The sequence below is a fragment of the Microcaecilia unicolor genome, chromosome 3 (assembly GCF_901765095.1).
Source record: "Microcaecilia unicolor chromosome 3, aMicUni1.1, whole genome shotgun sequence".
NCBI lineage: Eukaryota > Metazoa > Chordata > Amphibia > Gymnophiona > Siphonopidae > Microcaecilia > Microcaecilia unicolor.
The window spans coordinates 391,120,213-391,138,137 of record NC_044033.1 but is presented as its reverse complement, the minus strand read 5'-3'; the positions used below and the strand labels follow the sequence as shown (position 1 = coordinate 391,138,137).

The 17,925-nt window shown below is 41.7% G+C and overlaps 1 protein-coding gene across 2 annotated transcripts in view; it reads right to left on the bottom strand.

Annotated features, from left to right (window-relative positions):
- Positions 1–4,089: 4,089 nt before the first annotated feature.
- Positions 4,090–17,925, bottom strand: part of FZD3 (frizzled class receptor 3) — an 87,340-nt gene continuing 73,504 nt past the window's right edge. For both annotated transcript variants that reach the window (XM_030198700.1, XM_030198699.1), the window contains exons 5-7: positions 8,544–8,692; positions 5,449–5,682; positions 4,090–4,440 (exon numbers count right to left, since the gene is read on the bottom strand). In XM_030198700.1, coding sequence (XP_030054560.1) covers positions 4,230–4,440; positions 5,449–5,682; positions 8,544–8,692 — 594 coding nt within the window. In that variant the 3' untranslated portion in view covers positions 4,090–4,229. The remainder of the gene's footprint in view (positions 4,441–5,448; positions 5,683–8,543; positions 8,693–17,925) is intronic.

The following is a 17,925-nucleotide window of genomic DNA, read 5'->3' as shown; positions in this document are numbered from 1 at the left end:
CTCTCTCCTCTCCCCCCCCCCTTTTGGCCATTTCCAGAGGAAAAAAATGGATTGATTGGATTTATTAACTTGATATACTGCTTAATACCAAGGTTTCAAAGCGGTGCACATTAAATTAAAAACAGACAACAAAAGATAACATATCGATATATATTAGATTATGTGGTATACTAAGTATGATCTAAAACTGGTCTTTCGGATCTGTCATTAAATGGTGTGGCAATAGTACACATGAAAACCATAAGCCCAAGGGAATGTTAGGTGACTCAGTGGCAATTCTGTGCATTGCCAAATGAGAGATATGGGTTTAACTCCCTAGCCTAGCTTCTAGTCCTCAAGCCAGCAGGGGTTGGGAATGATACAAAGGCAGTACCCATAGCTCAAGATAAAAGGAATTCCAGCAATCACTCAGTATAGGATACCTACAGGTCAGATTCATAAAGCATGAATGCTAAGTTCCAGAAAGAGCTGCAGACTGTGGTCTCTGGCCATTAATTATTTGAGTAACCACTAGGATATGAAGGAGAAGATGGATCTCAGCCTAATGATGGGGAAACTTCTAGGTAAAATACACTGTGAGCCCAAAATTAAACTAAAACATCATTCATCCAAAATAGGCTCACTATTTGACAGATGCAGTTGCTTCTGAATCACTCTCAGGATGCAGATCTCCACGGGTTAAAAAAAATACCCCAAATGCTTTACAACATGTCTTTCCTATATTATTATTATTATTATTACATTTGTACCCCGCGCTTTCCCACACAATGCAGGCTCAATGCGGCTTACATAGTAATTTGAAATACAAAGTTAAGAATAGAACTTTCAATAAAACAGCAGTAAAACAATGTAAAGTCGGGCTTAGTAGTGTATGATAAGTTGAGCTAGATAATATATGACTAGGATAAAAGAGGGTAGACAGGATAGGATAGTGTAATTTGGGAGAAAAGGGGTAAGGAGGGATAAAATTAAGGAGAGATGGAAAGAGAAGGATGGGAGGTTGGTAATTAAGTCAGAACAGAATTGGGAGTGGAGGTTGGCGAGATTAGGTTGGGGCATTAGGGTAGGCTTGCTTAAAGAGATGAGCTTTCAGCATTTTTCAACAGAGTAACTATATGGAAGCGTTAGACGCAATCAACACAACAGTTTCTTAACACATTATGAGAAAACACAATCTAATAACCCTGGAAAGCCTTCATAACTGTTAAGTTCTTTTCTTTATTCTGGCACCAAACATGATCTTGTTGGGTAAAAGCAACAAATCGCTAACTGGCAATCCTTATTCTTCATTCTAGTTGATCCAATGATAGAACAACTTTGTCTTATGAAAATGTGAAATAGGTATGTCATGTCTGCAGTGCCTCAGGTCCTACTACTCAAAACATTTGAAGTTCTTTTTTGCAATTTTTGTTCAGGTTATACTGCCCAAGCATGTACAAAGGCTTATTTCACAGGCTTAAGATAAAAACAAAGACTTGAATATACAATAGGAAATGTTCCTGCAAAAATAAAATGTTTGTTTTTAGTTCCTCCACTACAATTTAACTACTGAGGTAGGTTAACAAGTGATATTTTTTAAAAAATTCTGTTCTGACTGTTGTTCAAATCCTCCGCACAGCTTATCTAGTGCATCAGTTGAGACTTCACCTACAGTAGGGATACTCAACAGGATGCAGAGACCAGTCAGGTTTTCAGGATATCCCCAATGAATATGCATAATACCCATTCATAAGACTACTACATAAATATTACAAATTTTCAATATATTTATTCTTTATTATTATTTACTCAATACAATAATAATAAAGAATAAATATATTGAAAATTTGTCATATTTATGTAGTAGTCTTATGGATGGGTATTATACACGGCTTGACTTACTAAAATGTAATGTAACCCTTGTAATGATATAAGCAATGAATATGCATGAGAGATTTGTATATAATGGAGGTGACAGGCATGCAGATCTCTCATATGCATACTCATTAGGGATATTCAGAAAACCCAACGTCAGGTTTGAGTACCCCTGACTTACAATATGCTAGCAATGACCACAAGGATATGAGGAACTTGAGAAATGAGACATACAAAGAAGCAAAAAACTTTTAAAATTTCTAAAGCAATCATATCTGCTTGAGGTCTGGAGCAAATGAAGACTTCACTCTCTATTTACTGTCAAATTCACTTTAGCAGAAAAAGCTTTTTTGTTGATAATAACTTGATGGCAAATGGTTGGCAAGATCACTTTAAGCTTTTCTAGTCTTCCCTGCAGTCTCTCATTTTGTTATTACAGCATGGCATACCATGAAGTTCACATGTGTATGTTGTGTTTAAGAATACCACTGTCTCATCTGGTATTTTGTGAGGCCATACTGTAGGTGGCTACTAGCTAAAACAAGAGACCTTGCAAAGCAAACAGACTAAAATAAAACAAATTGAAGTGCCACAGCAAACATAAAATGCAATTTGTAATTCTATTAAGGGAAGAAAGCAAGGAAAAACGAGTGAAAAATATTCTTCTAGGGGTCAACTTTAAGATTGCTGTTTGTGGGATGGGTTAATTAGCCAAATTTAGGAAGATTCTGAATTTAACTAGTCATCTGAAATGGTAAGATTTGGGAAAGCTTTTAACATACTCACTAAGCCAGTCATATGTAGCCAATTAGCACAAAAAAAAATCCACACTAAACAACTAAGAGGTATGTTTACTAAAGAGCAGGAGGGACTTTCCACTTAACACAGGTTAACATATAAAAGCAACACACCTGAAATGCAAGGGCTCTGTGGCAACTGTTGGGAGAACGTCCAGCATTACCCCCTGCATTTTCTGCACAGACAAGAACTCTAACATGCCTTAATTTCAGGAACTATGAGTGCAGACGCACTTAATTCCACTTACTGAGGTGACGTTACGTGAACCTGCGCTAACTGTACATTTGAAAGCATGCGCTACCTACTGCATGCTGACTGCAATGCACGATCCATGCTCACTCTCCACCCATATTCTGCTGAGTCCCCTCCCTCCCCTGCAAGTTAAGCAGTTAGCACTGGCATTTATCGCACTAACCATTTTAATGCGCGCTAGGTGTTAGTGTGGGCTTGCACTAACGGTTAATGAGTGCTCCAACCTGCGCTAAATGCTTAGAACACCTTAACATGCCCCTAAACCTTCTCCTTGCCCCACCCATGGTATGTCCATTCTTTGCTCTGTTAAATTTTAGCTACCTAGTGAATTTATGTGGCTAAACTTTAGCTAGGCAAATCTTTGCTTTAGCAAACTAGCTCCCTTTGAAAAGTGAACTAAAGCTTCCAAAAATCAAAGTTCATACACATGGAACTATATATAGGCATAAACACACTTAGACACACACAACTTTCAGTGGCTAAGCCAGGTTACAGACCTAACAGAAAATGACCAAGCTGGTGCAGAAAGGTTGTTCACTGGGATGCTGTGCATTACTAAAGAAGTGATAGGCAATGTATAATAGATTGCGTGGACGTCCACATTTCTGTTTGGAAACCTTACCAGTAACCATAAAATCAAAGTAGCCCTTTTTCTTTTTTGCTGTAAGCAAGGATGATAATATAAAGTTAAGAATAATGATTCCAGCCCCACTAAGAGTTGCTGATTTTCAGTGCAGTTTTGATCAAAATACTTGAACTAGGCACCTTCTTAGACAATACAGTGTTTCAATTTGAGATTACTTTCCCCACTGCCCTCCCTCCCCTCTGTGCTTGGAGACGACATGCTTCAGCTTGTTCATCGAAGACAACTTACAAAAAGACATCCTTCAACAAAGACTTCGAAGGGCTGTAGTAGTTAAACAGACCTTTTTCACATAAAGTAGAACAAAGTTTTAAAAAAAAGTTTGTTTTTCTTCTACTCAGTGTCCCACTGTAGTAGAAAGAGCAAGTAAATATTACCATAAATAGAGTAGTTGTATCACAACAGAGCTGCATCTGGCCATTATTTTTGTTGGTTCACATGACTAACTTGTTTGATCTGCCAGTATTTGACCTTCAGCTTAGACAGAATGCCTGACTTCAAAAAAAAAAAAAAAAAAAAAAAAAAAGCACATTTCAGCTTCCAGGCGCTCTTGTGTAACTGAGCCTGGGATGGCAGCAGGATAAAACAGGGCACTCTGCCACCACTTCTCTAGAGGCTAAGTGAGTTCCAAGTTGCACCACAGCACGATTCATTTGATTTACTTCTGTGATGTGGAGGTGGGTCAAGCGCTAGTCCCATCCTCCTCAATAACTCGATTCATGCTGGTTCCGTGCGTAATATGGGTCACTGGGTTGCTCAGGTCCCGGATGCTGCTGTGTCGTGATTGCTCGTTGAGACGATGAGAGCTGCTGTGCCTAGAATGATCAGTCAGGTGTGACATGCTGCCATGAGGTAATCTGTCTTCAATTCCTCTGTAGCTGCAGGGGGTATATCTAGCACAGAGAAGTTACATTTATTGATTTTTACTGCTATTTCATGAACCTGTTCCCATTACATCTCAGTCCTATGAATACTGTGCCCTTTTCTGGCTGTACTGGGGACACAATAAAATAAAATAATCCTAATAAATAAATATTTTTCCCCCACAGGCACAGAAATGGAGTAAAGCCTTAGTAAATCAAACACAATGATTTACACAGAAATATTTGAAGCAGGAAATACTGATCAGAGAATATAGAGAAAGATTCTGGTTTCTGAGCTCATGAAGCTTCTTTTCCATGAAGGTGTTAATTTTTATGATGACATCTCCTCTTCAGAAAGCACACACATTTTATTATAAGTTCACATTACACCCATACAAAAAGAACACACAAACTGGAATTAGCCAACTAGGCCAAACATGACCTAGGGCACCAGAGAAGTGACAAAAGTATTCACTGTATCAAGTGACTTATCATAGGGCTAAGTTATGAAAAAAAAAATCCAAAATCTAGGCAGTAGAAGATTACGTGATGTGCGATTCTGTTTCTAGATACAGCTACTAGGGATGCTCATTTGTTAGTGTACTACTACTACTACTTATCATTTCTATAGCGCTACTAGACATACGCAGCGCTGTACATTCTGTTCATTAGTATAACTGAGATTTTAGTGCTTTAATGTGCACTGCTCATGTGCATGTGTTAAAGTAGCTATCAAAATGAACATATGAAACAAAAACCATACCTGAAAATTAGGAATAATTCAACAAAAAAAATAATTTCTTTACTTGTGCAGATCCCTAAACACTGCATATGACCCAGCCTGGCTGGAATTAACAGCATGCATACCTCTACGTGAATACTTTGCTTTATTCATTAACAATTCCTATTGTGAAATCTGTGCACATTTCATAGCTCTTAAATTCTTGAATTTTAAATTTGTCTCTTATCATAATCAATCAGTGTTATTACTTAGTAGAGTAACAGAAGTAATAAAAAATAAACCCCGATTAAACGTACCTGCCATCACGTGATCGATGTAAGCTGCCATGATAGCTGCTCACTTTGCTATGAACGCTGCCAGCTTTACTCCGCTGGTCATCCATTATAGCCAGCTGTGTGGATGAGGCATGCGTTGAAGTGCCCTGGGTGGATGTTCCTCTAGACTTTCGGATAATAGGGGTGTTAGGATCCCGTAGAAGTGACTGAGCAAAATCAGGTTCCTGTAGCACCTGATGGCTCTCGTTCACAGCTCTAGAGAAAAAGTACAACCAGAACTGTTACTATTTTGAGCAAAAACCCATGACAGTGGCCATGTACAATCTAAAGGTTAGCTTTGTTTCAAAGGCTTCCACTTATACCCTGTGTAAACCTGACTTATGAACACTCAATCCCCAGCATAGTCTCCTCAGCCCTTTTTTTTTGGGGGGGGGGGGGGGGCGGGGGGGTTAACAGAGTCATAATTACAATTGAGCAGTAATGATCTAACACCTGTGTATAAAGTCCAATTTCATAACAGGATGCCTACAAAAATGCATTTATTTTATAAGGGCAACAGAATTTATATCCCTGGGAACACCAACCTGCAGACTGTGTAAAAGTGTGTACGCTCTTGAAGGCATCTGTACTTGTATGCATGTATACTCCAGAACAATTTTGTTTATTCATTTACATTTATACATTATTTTCCTGATAGGGTAATCATTCAAAATGGTTTACAAAGGGACAGGGAAATGGGACTTGATATACTGCCTGAGGTTTTTGCAACTAAAGCGGTTTACATATATTCAGGTACTTATTTTGTACCAGGGGCAATGGAGGGTTAAGTGACTTGCCCAGAGTTACAAGGAGCTGCAGTGGGAATCAAACTCAGTTCCCCAGGATGAAAGTCCACTGCACTAACCACTACGCTACTCCTCCACTCCAAAGCACATAAAACCAGTAAAAGTATAAAATAAAGAATAAAAAGACAGCCAGAACTAAAAAAAAAAAAACATCAAATTTGACAATAAAACTAAAAACCTGTACACTTTTTTCATTATTACTTCATACTCAATCATTACAAAAAATAAAATACAACTAATGGGAAAACAAAAATGTTTTCAACTTTTTCCTAAATATCCTGAGATAGGTTTCCAATCTCAAATCCATGGGAAGTTTATTCCACAGATCTGGTCCAACCACTTGAAAAGCCTTCAACTGTCATCTGACCTAACAATATCCACACCAGGAACCTGAAGTAGATTACCTTGACCTGTCATAAAGGTTGACTTGCTATACAAGAAATACGTTTCTCTTTCAAACATACTGCTCTCTGATAATGTAATAATCTTAAAATCAAAGTTAATAATTTAAAATGATCCCTCTCCCTTCATAGAAAGCCAATGTAATTTATTTGAGAGAGATTTAGCACAGTCCCAGTGCCCTCAACAATAATCTAGCTGTCACATTCTGAATTATTTGTAATTTCTTAAAATAGAAGGTGTTGGTAAACCCACATACAAGATATTACAATAATCCCAAAGACTTAAGACTTTATAAGACACCTTTTCCATCTGTAAAAATTAAAGGGGTAATCACTCCCTCCATCTCCTAAGTTCAGTGTCACTCTCCCAATCTTCCTGCCTCCACCCTCCACACAGAGTCGATGTCACTCTCCCTTCCTCCTTACCTACAAGTCCGGTGTTGCTCGCTCTCCCTCCTCCCCCCCCCGGCCACCAGATCTTGTGTCGCACTCTCCCTCCCCCCTGCAAACTCCAGTGTCACACCTCCACCTCTCCACTCTGCTCCCGCTGCAGCCTTTCCATCTTCCGGGCTGCCGGCAGCGTTAGCAACGTATGCACGCTGCCTTCACACGCCCAGAAGCCTTCTCTCTGCAGCCAACGGACCTGCCTACACAGAAACAGGAAGTCACAATAGAGAAGGCTTCTGGGCCGTGCAAAGGCAGCGCGCTTACATTGCTAACGCTGCTGGCAGCCCAGAAGATGGAAAGGCGGCAGCAGGAGCAGAGTGGAGAGGTGAAGAAGTGACATCGGAGCCTGAAAGAAGTTGGAAAGAGAAAGAGATGCCGCCATGCAAGCCATTTGGGGGGGGCAATGCCCCCCCAAACTACACCCATGCCTTCAGGTATGTGCTGGGACCTTGCGGCTCGGGGGGGGGGGGGGGGGGAAGAGAGGCAAACCGGCTTGCCCTGCCTCAGCAACCAGCTCGCAAAATGTCAAAAAAAAAATTAACAACCGGCTCTTGTGATCCGGCTCCAGCACACCACTGACTGAACCCATCTGGATATGAACGTTTCAAGCTGTAGTAATTCTTTCTTACCAATCATAAGGAATCAATTGTTTAGTCTTCTGAGATACTTAGTCCTGCTTAAATATTTCAGTTCCATTTTAAGATCCAGAGATCATAGTGCCACTCTTTAGAATTCTTAAAGCCAAGACAAATGCAGCTAAAACTTTAAACATTGATCAGTAGACAAGATTACAATAATAACCCCCCCACCCCCCAATTCAGATGATTTATGAAGCCTTCTTGCAGGCAGTGATGACCAGCCCATTTTCTCTATTTTTCCCATGGTAAAGGGCTGTGCCCTTTGCTTTCACAGCACTTTTTTTGCTTCCATTTCTCACCCCTTCCCTTCCTCAATTTTGGAATCCTAGGCAGTCACATAATTTGCCCAGTGGTTAGGCTGGCCTTGAGCCTGTGGATAATAGAACTCTTATAACGAGTTGATAGAAGTTTGTGTTTTATATAGTTTACAACTCTGTAATCTGTTTTGCAAATCAAATGAGCATAAGTTTTATGCTGTGATGGATTTACGCAAGTTTGTGACAGATACAAAAAGAGGGTTGAAAGATTGGGTGGAAGACAAAGAGTTTGTGTTGGGTAGAACTTGGGAAATACTTATGCTTATCTACTAAAAAAGGATGAATCTAAACTAGATAGACTGGATGGGTCAATATTGATTTCTAATAATTAACTTTCTCAAGACTTCAAAATATGTAATGTGTAAATTCAAAGAAGAATAATTCTAACAGATTTATAAAGCTGCACATGTACCAGCTCTTAATAAAAATGAGTTTAAAAGATACCAGTCTACCACTACTTCTACTTACTCCTTTTTCCTGCGTCCATGGAAAAAACTGGCCCATTCAAAACAGGTCTTTTTACTTCCAACCCAAAATACAGATGGAATGCCCACCACTAGAGCCATGAGGTACTTCATCAGGAAGAGGATTAGATCAGGTCGACTCGTCTGGGTGAGCTAAATAAAGAAATGCAAAAAGTTTAGTTCAAGGGGTTATAATGATATGTAATAATATACTGTAAATGTGAACACTTTTCTTCCTTGATATAATGGAAAAGGTGTTGTGAACTATTGCTTTACAACACACCTAACAAATGATGCTCACACAAGTGACCCATAGTATTATAATCCATGGCTGAAATATTTCAACTTCCACTTATATTCTGCATTTCCTAGGAAGCTGAAGGCAAATCCCAACATCTAACTATAATATTTAGTTATCTATTTCTACCTTCTGTGCTCATAACCTCCCCAGACTTCATCTGCTTTCCTCTGCCTCTTGTCATGTTATGATAGAGCTTGGGTGGACAAAAGACACTAGGTAGGTATAAAATAACCAGTTTTCTTAAGTTACATTAAGGGACTAAGTTGAAGTCTCTGAACTAGAACTTAGAAGAAAAATTAAGTGAACTCAGAATGTTCTCACCATCTCTGCAAACACACACCTAGGAGTTGATACTGAAAATAATTTAAACTAGGCAGGAGAGGCTCTTGTCCTGTTTAATCATGCTCAGTCAGCTACTGCTAATATTCAGTGCTACTACATTGGGTAGTGACACAAATATCGACAATGACCACCCCAGCACAATCCAGACAGTGACAGGGCAGAACTAGGGCACAGCCAGAAGATATGCAGGCACTGGTGGTATCTAGGGCTGGTGCCCACATACCTAACAGGGCCAGATAGGACCACATAAAAAACAGTCCTGAATTTGTCTGGTTAGGTTATATGGGTCTTTCACGCAACTTAGGACTCAACCACGATATTATATAGAAGCTATTAAGTATACATAAGTGGTTTATAAATAATGTGGTAATCGGTCTTTATATATAATGGAGGAAAAAGCCTCTGTAACCCAGGTCAAAATTTATACTCTTATAATTCATGGGGTGAATTCTTCATCAGCTTGAAAAAACCTCCAAAGTTTAAGTTTCCATTTGCAATTCAACTTTATAAGTTATACGTATGCCATTATTGTGTGGAAGAATAAAGTACTTATGTTAGTCATCCGACGGGGTCCTGTTTCGCCGTATGGGCTTTATCAAGGAAACAGATCTTGTGCTTATGCTGGTGTTTGGATGCAGCTTGAATTCACTCCACTGATGATATTTATATTATCTATTCCACTCTGTGAGCTACAAACACGCAGCCATCAAAACCTTATCTTTCCACCAAATTCCTGAGGTCCAAAGTAATCTCTCTCTCTCTCTCTCATCAATACTGATGGTGATATAAAATTCTGCTGGGGTATTAAAGATGAGTGGCCACTCACGAGGATTATAACTGTGAAAACTAGGCGTACCTGGATTGGATTTGATCGATGTTGTTCCAGGACTTAAGCTAAGTGTCTTTTGGATTTAATTTTTTTCCCCTCATTCACGTGGTGCACCCATATTTTTGAAAATTGATGTTCATTAATCTATCCAGGTTGTTTTGCAGATTCTATAGGAAGGGATTTTTCCACTATATAATATCCTCCGTCTTTCTGCCACAGTGTTTTTTCTCCACATTGGATTAGGAATTGGTTACTGGACAGAATATAGAGGATAGGATTAAATGGCTATTTTTCTCAATGGAGGAGGATGACAAGTGTTGTGCCACAGGAATCTGTACTGGAACTGGAGCTATTTAACATATTTATAAATGATCTGGAAATTAAGACGATGAGTGAGGTGTTTAAAATTTGCAAAGGACACAAAACTATTCAAAGTTGTCAAAACAGATGCAGATTGTGAAAAATTGCAGGAAGACCTCAGGAAACCAGAAGACTGGGCCATCCAAATAGCAGATGAAATTTAATGTGGACAAATGCAAAGTGATGCACAATAGGAAGAATAATCCAAATCATAGTTACCCGATGTTAGGGTCCACCTAAGGAGTCAGCACCCAAAGAAACAATCTAGGTGTAGTCATAGACACTACGCTGAAATCTTCTGCACAATGTGAGGCAGCAGCCAAAAAAAAGCAAACAGGATGCTAGGAATTATTAGGAAAGGGATGCAAATAAGAACAAGATCAAGCAGATGTATCCTTAAATGACTATTTTTCTTGGAGTTGTGTGATGACTCTCTCTCATGAGCGTGTGTAGGGTGGGGGTGGGGTGGATTTTGTTTATGGATTCTTAGCTTGTTGGATAACTCTCAAACCACCCTACAACTGTGATTCATATACGTATATATTTATTTCTTTGCTGTGGTTTAATAAAAAATGATTTAAATATAATGCCTTTGTATCACTCCGTAGTGTGACTTTACCTTGAGAATTGTGTTTGTGTTCAATTCTGGTCACTATATCTCAAAAAAAATGTAGCAGAATTAGAAAAGGTTCAAAGAAGAGCAACCAAAATGATAAAGGGGATAGAACTCCTCCCATATAAGGACAAGCTAAAGAGGTTAGAGCTCTTCAGCTTGGAAAAGAGACAGATGAAAGGGGATATGATTGAAGTCTATAAAATCCTGAGTGGTGTAGAACCCATAAAAGTGAATTGATTTTTCACTCTCTCAAAAGTACAAAGACAGGGGAACACTCAATGAAATTACATGGAAATACTTTAAAAACAAATAGGAAGAAATAATTTTTCACTCAAAGAATAGTTAAGCTCTGGAACTCACTGCCAGAGGATGTGGTAACAGAAGTCAGTATATCTGGGTTTTTAAAAAAAGGTGTGGACAAGTTCCTGAAGGAAAAGTCCAAAGTCGGTTACTGAGGTAGACATGGGGGAAGCCACTGCTTGCCCCAGGATTGGTAGCATGGAATGTTGCTACTAAGTGGGTTTCTGCCAGGTACTTGTGACCTGGATTGGCCACTGTTGAAAGCAAGATACTGGGCTAGATGACCATTGGTCTGACCTAGAATGGCTATTCTTATGTTCTTAACGTTTCTTCTGGCAAATTTTGAACTTCATCTTTGTAAATAAACCCTTTTCTATTTACTCATTGTGGTCCTTGTTGCTTATCAGTGGATATTAAGAGGGAATTCAGAATTCTGGGACCCTGCTATCAGATGGGTAACCCCTAGACTTACTGCTATCATTTACATGTATACTAGTAGAAAAGGCCCGTTTCGGTATGAAAGGAAACGGGCGCTAGCAAGGTTTTCCTCCCCTCCCTCTCTCCCCCCCCCCCCAAGTCTCATGGCCCCCTTTCCTCCCCTCCGTTTTTCATGGCTTCCTCCCTCCGCCACTCTCCTTCACTCTGTTCTCCCTCCAAGTTGCAGGCCCCCCTCCCTCCCTCCCTCTGTCATTCTCCTTCGCTCTGTCCTCCCTCCGAGTGCCAGTCCCCCCCCTCTAAAATCGCCAACCCCCTCCCCCCCTCTTACTGGGGTCCCGTCGGCAGCATTGAAGAGCGAACAGACTCAGCGAGTGTACTGCCTTTCCTTCTCTTCGCTCTGACTTTGGCCCCGCCCTCATTTCATGTTTGCGCAAGGGCGGGACCAGAGTCAGAGCAAAGAGAAGGGAAAGCAGCATACTCGGACGTCAGTATGACGTCAGTGTTATCTACCGCAGGTAGCAAACCACACCCGAGGGAGCCACAGTCCCAGGCAGCGTCAGAACGTTGGAGGTGAGAATTATTATATAGGATGTCGTACACTTCTCAGTGGGAGACAGTGTTAGCTGTTACTCTCATACCTACTGCAATACCCTACTTTGGGGTCCTTTTACTAAACTGCAGTATGTTTTTGCACTAATCATGTGTTTGCTGCAAAAACTAGCATGTGGCAATTGCAAAAGGTAGTACAGTAATTGCTGGGGGCATGTCCAGCACAGACAGACCAGTTCCCTACACATTAATATCATGCACAAAATAGCACAGATGCACCTAGCACCACCTTTTCATAATCATGCTTATTGCACATTTGATAGTTAGTGTGTGCTAATTACCAACCACAATGTGCAAGTCCATGCTCAATCTGCAGCCCTGCTCCATTCAGTCATCACCCCCACGGGATTTTTTTTATACCACACTGGCTGTTAATATGTGGTAGCCATTAGTACAGCCATGCCTTAATGTGGCTTAGTGTGCACTAAAACCTACATGAACCATGTAGACCACTTTGGCAAATAAAAAGCCCCTTAAATCTTTGCTTGTATCCTGACTCCATCATCATTGTGCTTGTCCCAGGTTTTCTTAAATTCAACAGAACCCATGAGATCTCTATTCACTAGCGTGGAACTATGGTAATGACTGCCTGTACTTATACATTTTCTCATCTAACTTCATAGTATTCTCTTTAATGAGCTTAAGATCCCTTGAGGAAATGTGGAGCTATCTGAGCATTTTTTTCCCTCCCATTCTTCAGGGTTTTGCTCATTGGCTATACTGCTAAATAAATGAAATGCACAGATTTTACATCATTTGGTCTTATTGTTTATAAGCAGCGATGAGATTTTCTCTTTAGTTTTTCACCCCACCCAGCGTTTCCTCCTAGCTTTAGGAAAACCTATCCTACATGCACACACAAAAAAAGTAAGCCACTGAAGTGTCAATTAACAAAGGATTATAAAGAAAGCATCTGTTCCCTTCTTGGCCTGCATTAAAGTAGCTGAATTATGCATGAGTCAGTCTACCTTTTAAAATTTTAAATGGCAATTAAAGGATTAAAAACGCACAGGTTGCTTTCAGACATTTTGGCAAAATAATTAGGTGCTCATGTTCAACACACAAACTTTATTAGCAACATATGTAACTTTGCAAGTCTACATATATCAAAATATTTCCTGAACAGACTAAAATAAATAAGAGGATGACAAAGAGCAAGATAGGCTCTCAGAAGTTATTTGTTTTCTGTATACAGTCACAAAGGACTGAATTAAATAAGTCCTGAAAGACCTTATCCTACGTCATCACTTGGACTGGCAAGCTGTCAGATCCTACAAGAAATCAGCATATCTTCCCTTTATGTTTCTGCAGCACAAAGGAAAGGTGCAATAATGCAGTTATCCAATGAAAAAAAAAAGCCTCTGCAAAATTGAGTCTTTGATGAACATGCACGCTTTAATTACGACTTCTCCAGTTAAAATGACCCCACATAACACTTATGTTTAAATCTTTTTATTGATGAACCACAACTCAAAGTGACAAAGACAAATCTCAGCAAAACACATGAACCAATCACAGACTATGCCGATCTTACAGTTGAAATTGGCCATCATTCAACAGTTTTACATTTCCTCCCCAATTCTCCCCTCCCCCTCCCGCTACTCACTACCCTTCCCCTCCTGCCTAACCACCCTTCCCTCCATTCCTCCCCCCCAATTCCAAAGCCCCCCCTCCCTCCCAGCACAAGTATTCCGGACTTCAATCCTTATCCTGCTGTTACCCCATGTACACTTAGTTCAAAATTCTGCTTCTCGCCGCAGGTTACAATGTGTCCCAAAAGTTTGCCCAAATCTTTTGTAGTTGTAGGCCCTCTTTAGATTTTATATCATGGACCCCACATCGTTCCATCTTCAAAAGCTCAATCATCTGAATTCTCCAGACACCTACGGAAGGTGCTCTATGGTCTTGTCAGTGGAGCAGTATGGTTTTCTTGCCCATCAGCATCGCTCTCTGTAGAAACAAGGAAAAACCTAGGAGGGTGGGTTTTGCGTATTTCTATTCCCCAAATAAGATCAGGGGCCGTCTCTGAATTGTTCGACACCAGTACCGCAAAATCTCTCTTAGGATGCAAGTCCAAAGCAGTATAACATGTGGACAGGACCAGAACATGTGACCCAGATTCGCCTGAGCCCTGCCGCACCACGGGCACGCTGCAGAATCACCAAAGCCCACTTTGAACCCACGTGCAGGGGAGATGTACAGCCTGAGTGCGAATTTGTATTGCAGTTCCCATAGACGAGTGAATACCGACCTACGTGGTAATGAAGACAAGAAACTGTGCAAAATCTCTCCCGTTATATCTGCCAGCAGCTCTCTGGTCCAGCTCTGCGCTCTATTGTGGTAGTCTATATCCTCTGTTGTGTCTTGTAAAAATACATGGTGATATTTTAATGGCACTGCATTCTGCGCCCCCAGCGTGAGAGCCGTACTTAACGTGTCTTGAACGTCTTCACACAGAATGATCCAGCCCAATGCCGTAATATAACGGTGGGCCTGCAAATAGGCATATCGATCAATCTCTGTCAGCTTGAATGCCTGTTGTACTTCCGTGAATGGACATATTTTACCATCGTCCCCCACCAGCTGATAAACATATTGTATTCCGCGTTGTCTCCAGTGGACAAAAGCCACTGAGGAGGACCCCTCCGGGAAATCTGGGTTGTGTTGCAAGGGTAGAAAGGGGGTCGCTCTCCAGTCAAATCTATGGCGTTTACAGAGCCATTTCCATGCTGCTCTTGCTGATGTTGCTATTGGATTATTCCTCAACCCTGCCTCTAACCCCCCACCTGGTGCATGTAGCCCCCATCCCAGGTGTGCATTGGGGGCCATTGCCCTTTCTAATTGTATTACTGAAAAATCGTTCTTCCCTGTCAGCCAATCACTGATGTGTCTCATGGAACATGCTATTGTTAAGTATCGTATATTAAGCAGCCCCATCCCTCCATGTGTTTTGGGTTTCTGAATGATAGATATTGGGAGCCTGGGTCTTTTCCCATTCCACAAAAACGTTTGGGTCAAACGGTTGAGCACCTGTTCGTCTCTCCGTCTCAAATGCAAGGGATGCATCTGGAACTTATAGAGCCACTTGGGAGCTATCATCATGTTAAATAGGCCTATACGAGCTGTGAGGGAAAGAGGACAGGCACTCCAGAGCTGCAGCAATCGTCTAGTAGCAGCAACGGCTGCACATTCCTTTCATATAGGGTCTCCATATCCGTTGGGATGTTTACTCCCAGATAGCGGATCTGGCGTTCCGCCCACTGCAAGGGAAAGGCACCCTCCGTCTGCCGCAGGCCCTCCTCCAGCGGCAGGGCCAACGACTTGGTCCGGTTTAGCCTGTATCCAGCTAACCTACCATAATTAGCGATAGTGTGGAGGAGGTGCTCCACTGAGGTCTCCGGGTCACTCAGCAGCATCAGTATGTCATCAGCATACGCGAGCACTTTAAGTTCTCTCCCAAAGACCTCAATGCCCCTTATGTTATTCTGCGTTCGGATCTCAATCAGGTTGCCCCCTGACGTGTACCTCTTCTGATGTCAAAGCCCTCTGTTTTAACCCCATTGACCCGAATCATGGCTCGCGGTTGTGTATACAGTGCTTCTATTGCTTGAAAAAAACCAGCCCGTCAAACCTATGGTTCTCAGGGTTTCAAACATAAAGGACCATTGCACCTGATCGAAAGCCCGCTCCGCATCCAGGCTCACTACCATTCTTCGGGTCTCTAAATTTGTCCCTGAAAGCATCGCCAGAATCAATCTGCGCACGTTTAGCACAGACTGGCGTCCCTGAACAAACCCTGCCTGCTCTTCTTTGACTAATTGGGGCATCAGGGGCGCCAGTCTATTCGCCAGGATGCGGGACAGCAACTTGACCTCCACATTAATCAGGGAAATAGGTCTCTATAAGCTGGGTTGTAAGGGATCTTTGCCTGCCTTCGGTATCAAACTAATTAGGGCCGTATTAGCGTGTAGCGGGAAAGAACCTTTTTCTACTACTGTGTTCAAGTATTCTGTTAGTGGTCCTATTATCTGGTTGCTCAGCAGTTTATAGAACTCTCCCAAGAGTCCATCCGGCCCGGGTGCTGAATGCAGCTTTCACAAACCAATGGCTCTCTGGAGTTCCTTTGCCTCCACCGGTTTACAATGGGGAACCAAATTGTCCGCTGGGATTGTCCCCAGTCCCACCTTCTCCAGATACCTCCGTATGGCTACTCTGGTGTCTGGTTCCTCACATTCTTGTTCATAAAGGGTAGCAAAGTGCTGGTGAAAGACCCTTGCAATTTCTTCTAGGTTATATGTGGTTCCCCCCCCCATAGGTCGTTCCAGGGCTGTGATAAAGTGCGGTCTAGGGGCGCCCTTCACCAGCCTAGCTATCATCCCTCCCGCCTTATCTCCAAATTTATGTAGCCTGTATTTCCTGTACAGTGTAGATCTTATTGCTCCGTCGTGTAATAATCCATTGAGCGCGGCCTTTGTGGACATAATGAGCTCGTATGTTACATAAGTACATAAGTAATGCCATACTGGGAAAAGACCAAGGGTCCATCGAGCCCAGCATCCTGTCCACGACAGCGGCCAATCCAGGCCAAGGGCACCTGGCAATCTTCCCAAACGTACAAACATTCTATACATGTTATTCCTGGAATTTTGGATTTTTCCAAGTCCGTTTAGTAGCGGTTTATGGACTTGTCCTTTAGGAAACCGTCCAACCCCTTTTTAAACTCTGCTAAGCTAACCGCCTTCACCACTTTCTCCGGCAACGAATTCCAGAGTTTAATTACACGTTGGGTGAAGAAAAATTTTCTCTGATTTGTTTTAAATTTACTACACTGTAGTTTCATCGCATGCCCCCTAGTCCTAGTATTTTTGGAAAGCGTGAACAGAAGCTTCACATCCACCTGTTCCACTCCACTCATTATTTTATATATCTCTATCATGTCTCCCCTCAGCCGTCTCTTCTCCAAGCTGTTGACTGGGATTGGTCTCTAGCATATTAATTCCTTATCACCCTCAGCTTCCTTTCAAGATCTATCACTCCCTGCGATATCTGTCTGTTGCGCTTACTGACATAGGCTATGATCTCGCCTCAGAGTACTGCTTTGGCAGTTGACCAGAGCAGTAATGATCCTCCAGGTGCTCATGGTTATGTTCTAGGAACTCTTCCCATTTTTGCCGGAGGTGCTTACTAAAATCTTCAGAGGCGAACAAGTATGCTGGGAATCTCCACCCCGGCAATTGCTGGAGGTATGTTGCTGGCATCTACCCAGATGATGGCGTGGTCCGAGATCTCTTTGAGACCGATGGCGGCCGCTATTATCTTAGAGAAGAGAGCTTGACATACAAGTATGTAATCTATTCTGGACTGTGTGTGGTGGGCTCTAGACGTGTGGGTGTAGTCCCACTCATCCCCATTTAGTGGGTCTCCATGGGTCTATTAGTCCCATCTCTTGACAGAAATGTTCTAGGTCTGAGGTACTTTGTGTCGGCTGAGACTGTGGTCTCCCAGATCTATCTAAAAATGCGTCAAGGACCTGATTCATGTCTCCTGCCACAATCAATGGAGGCACCGCATGTTCCTGGCAGCGTGCTAGC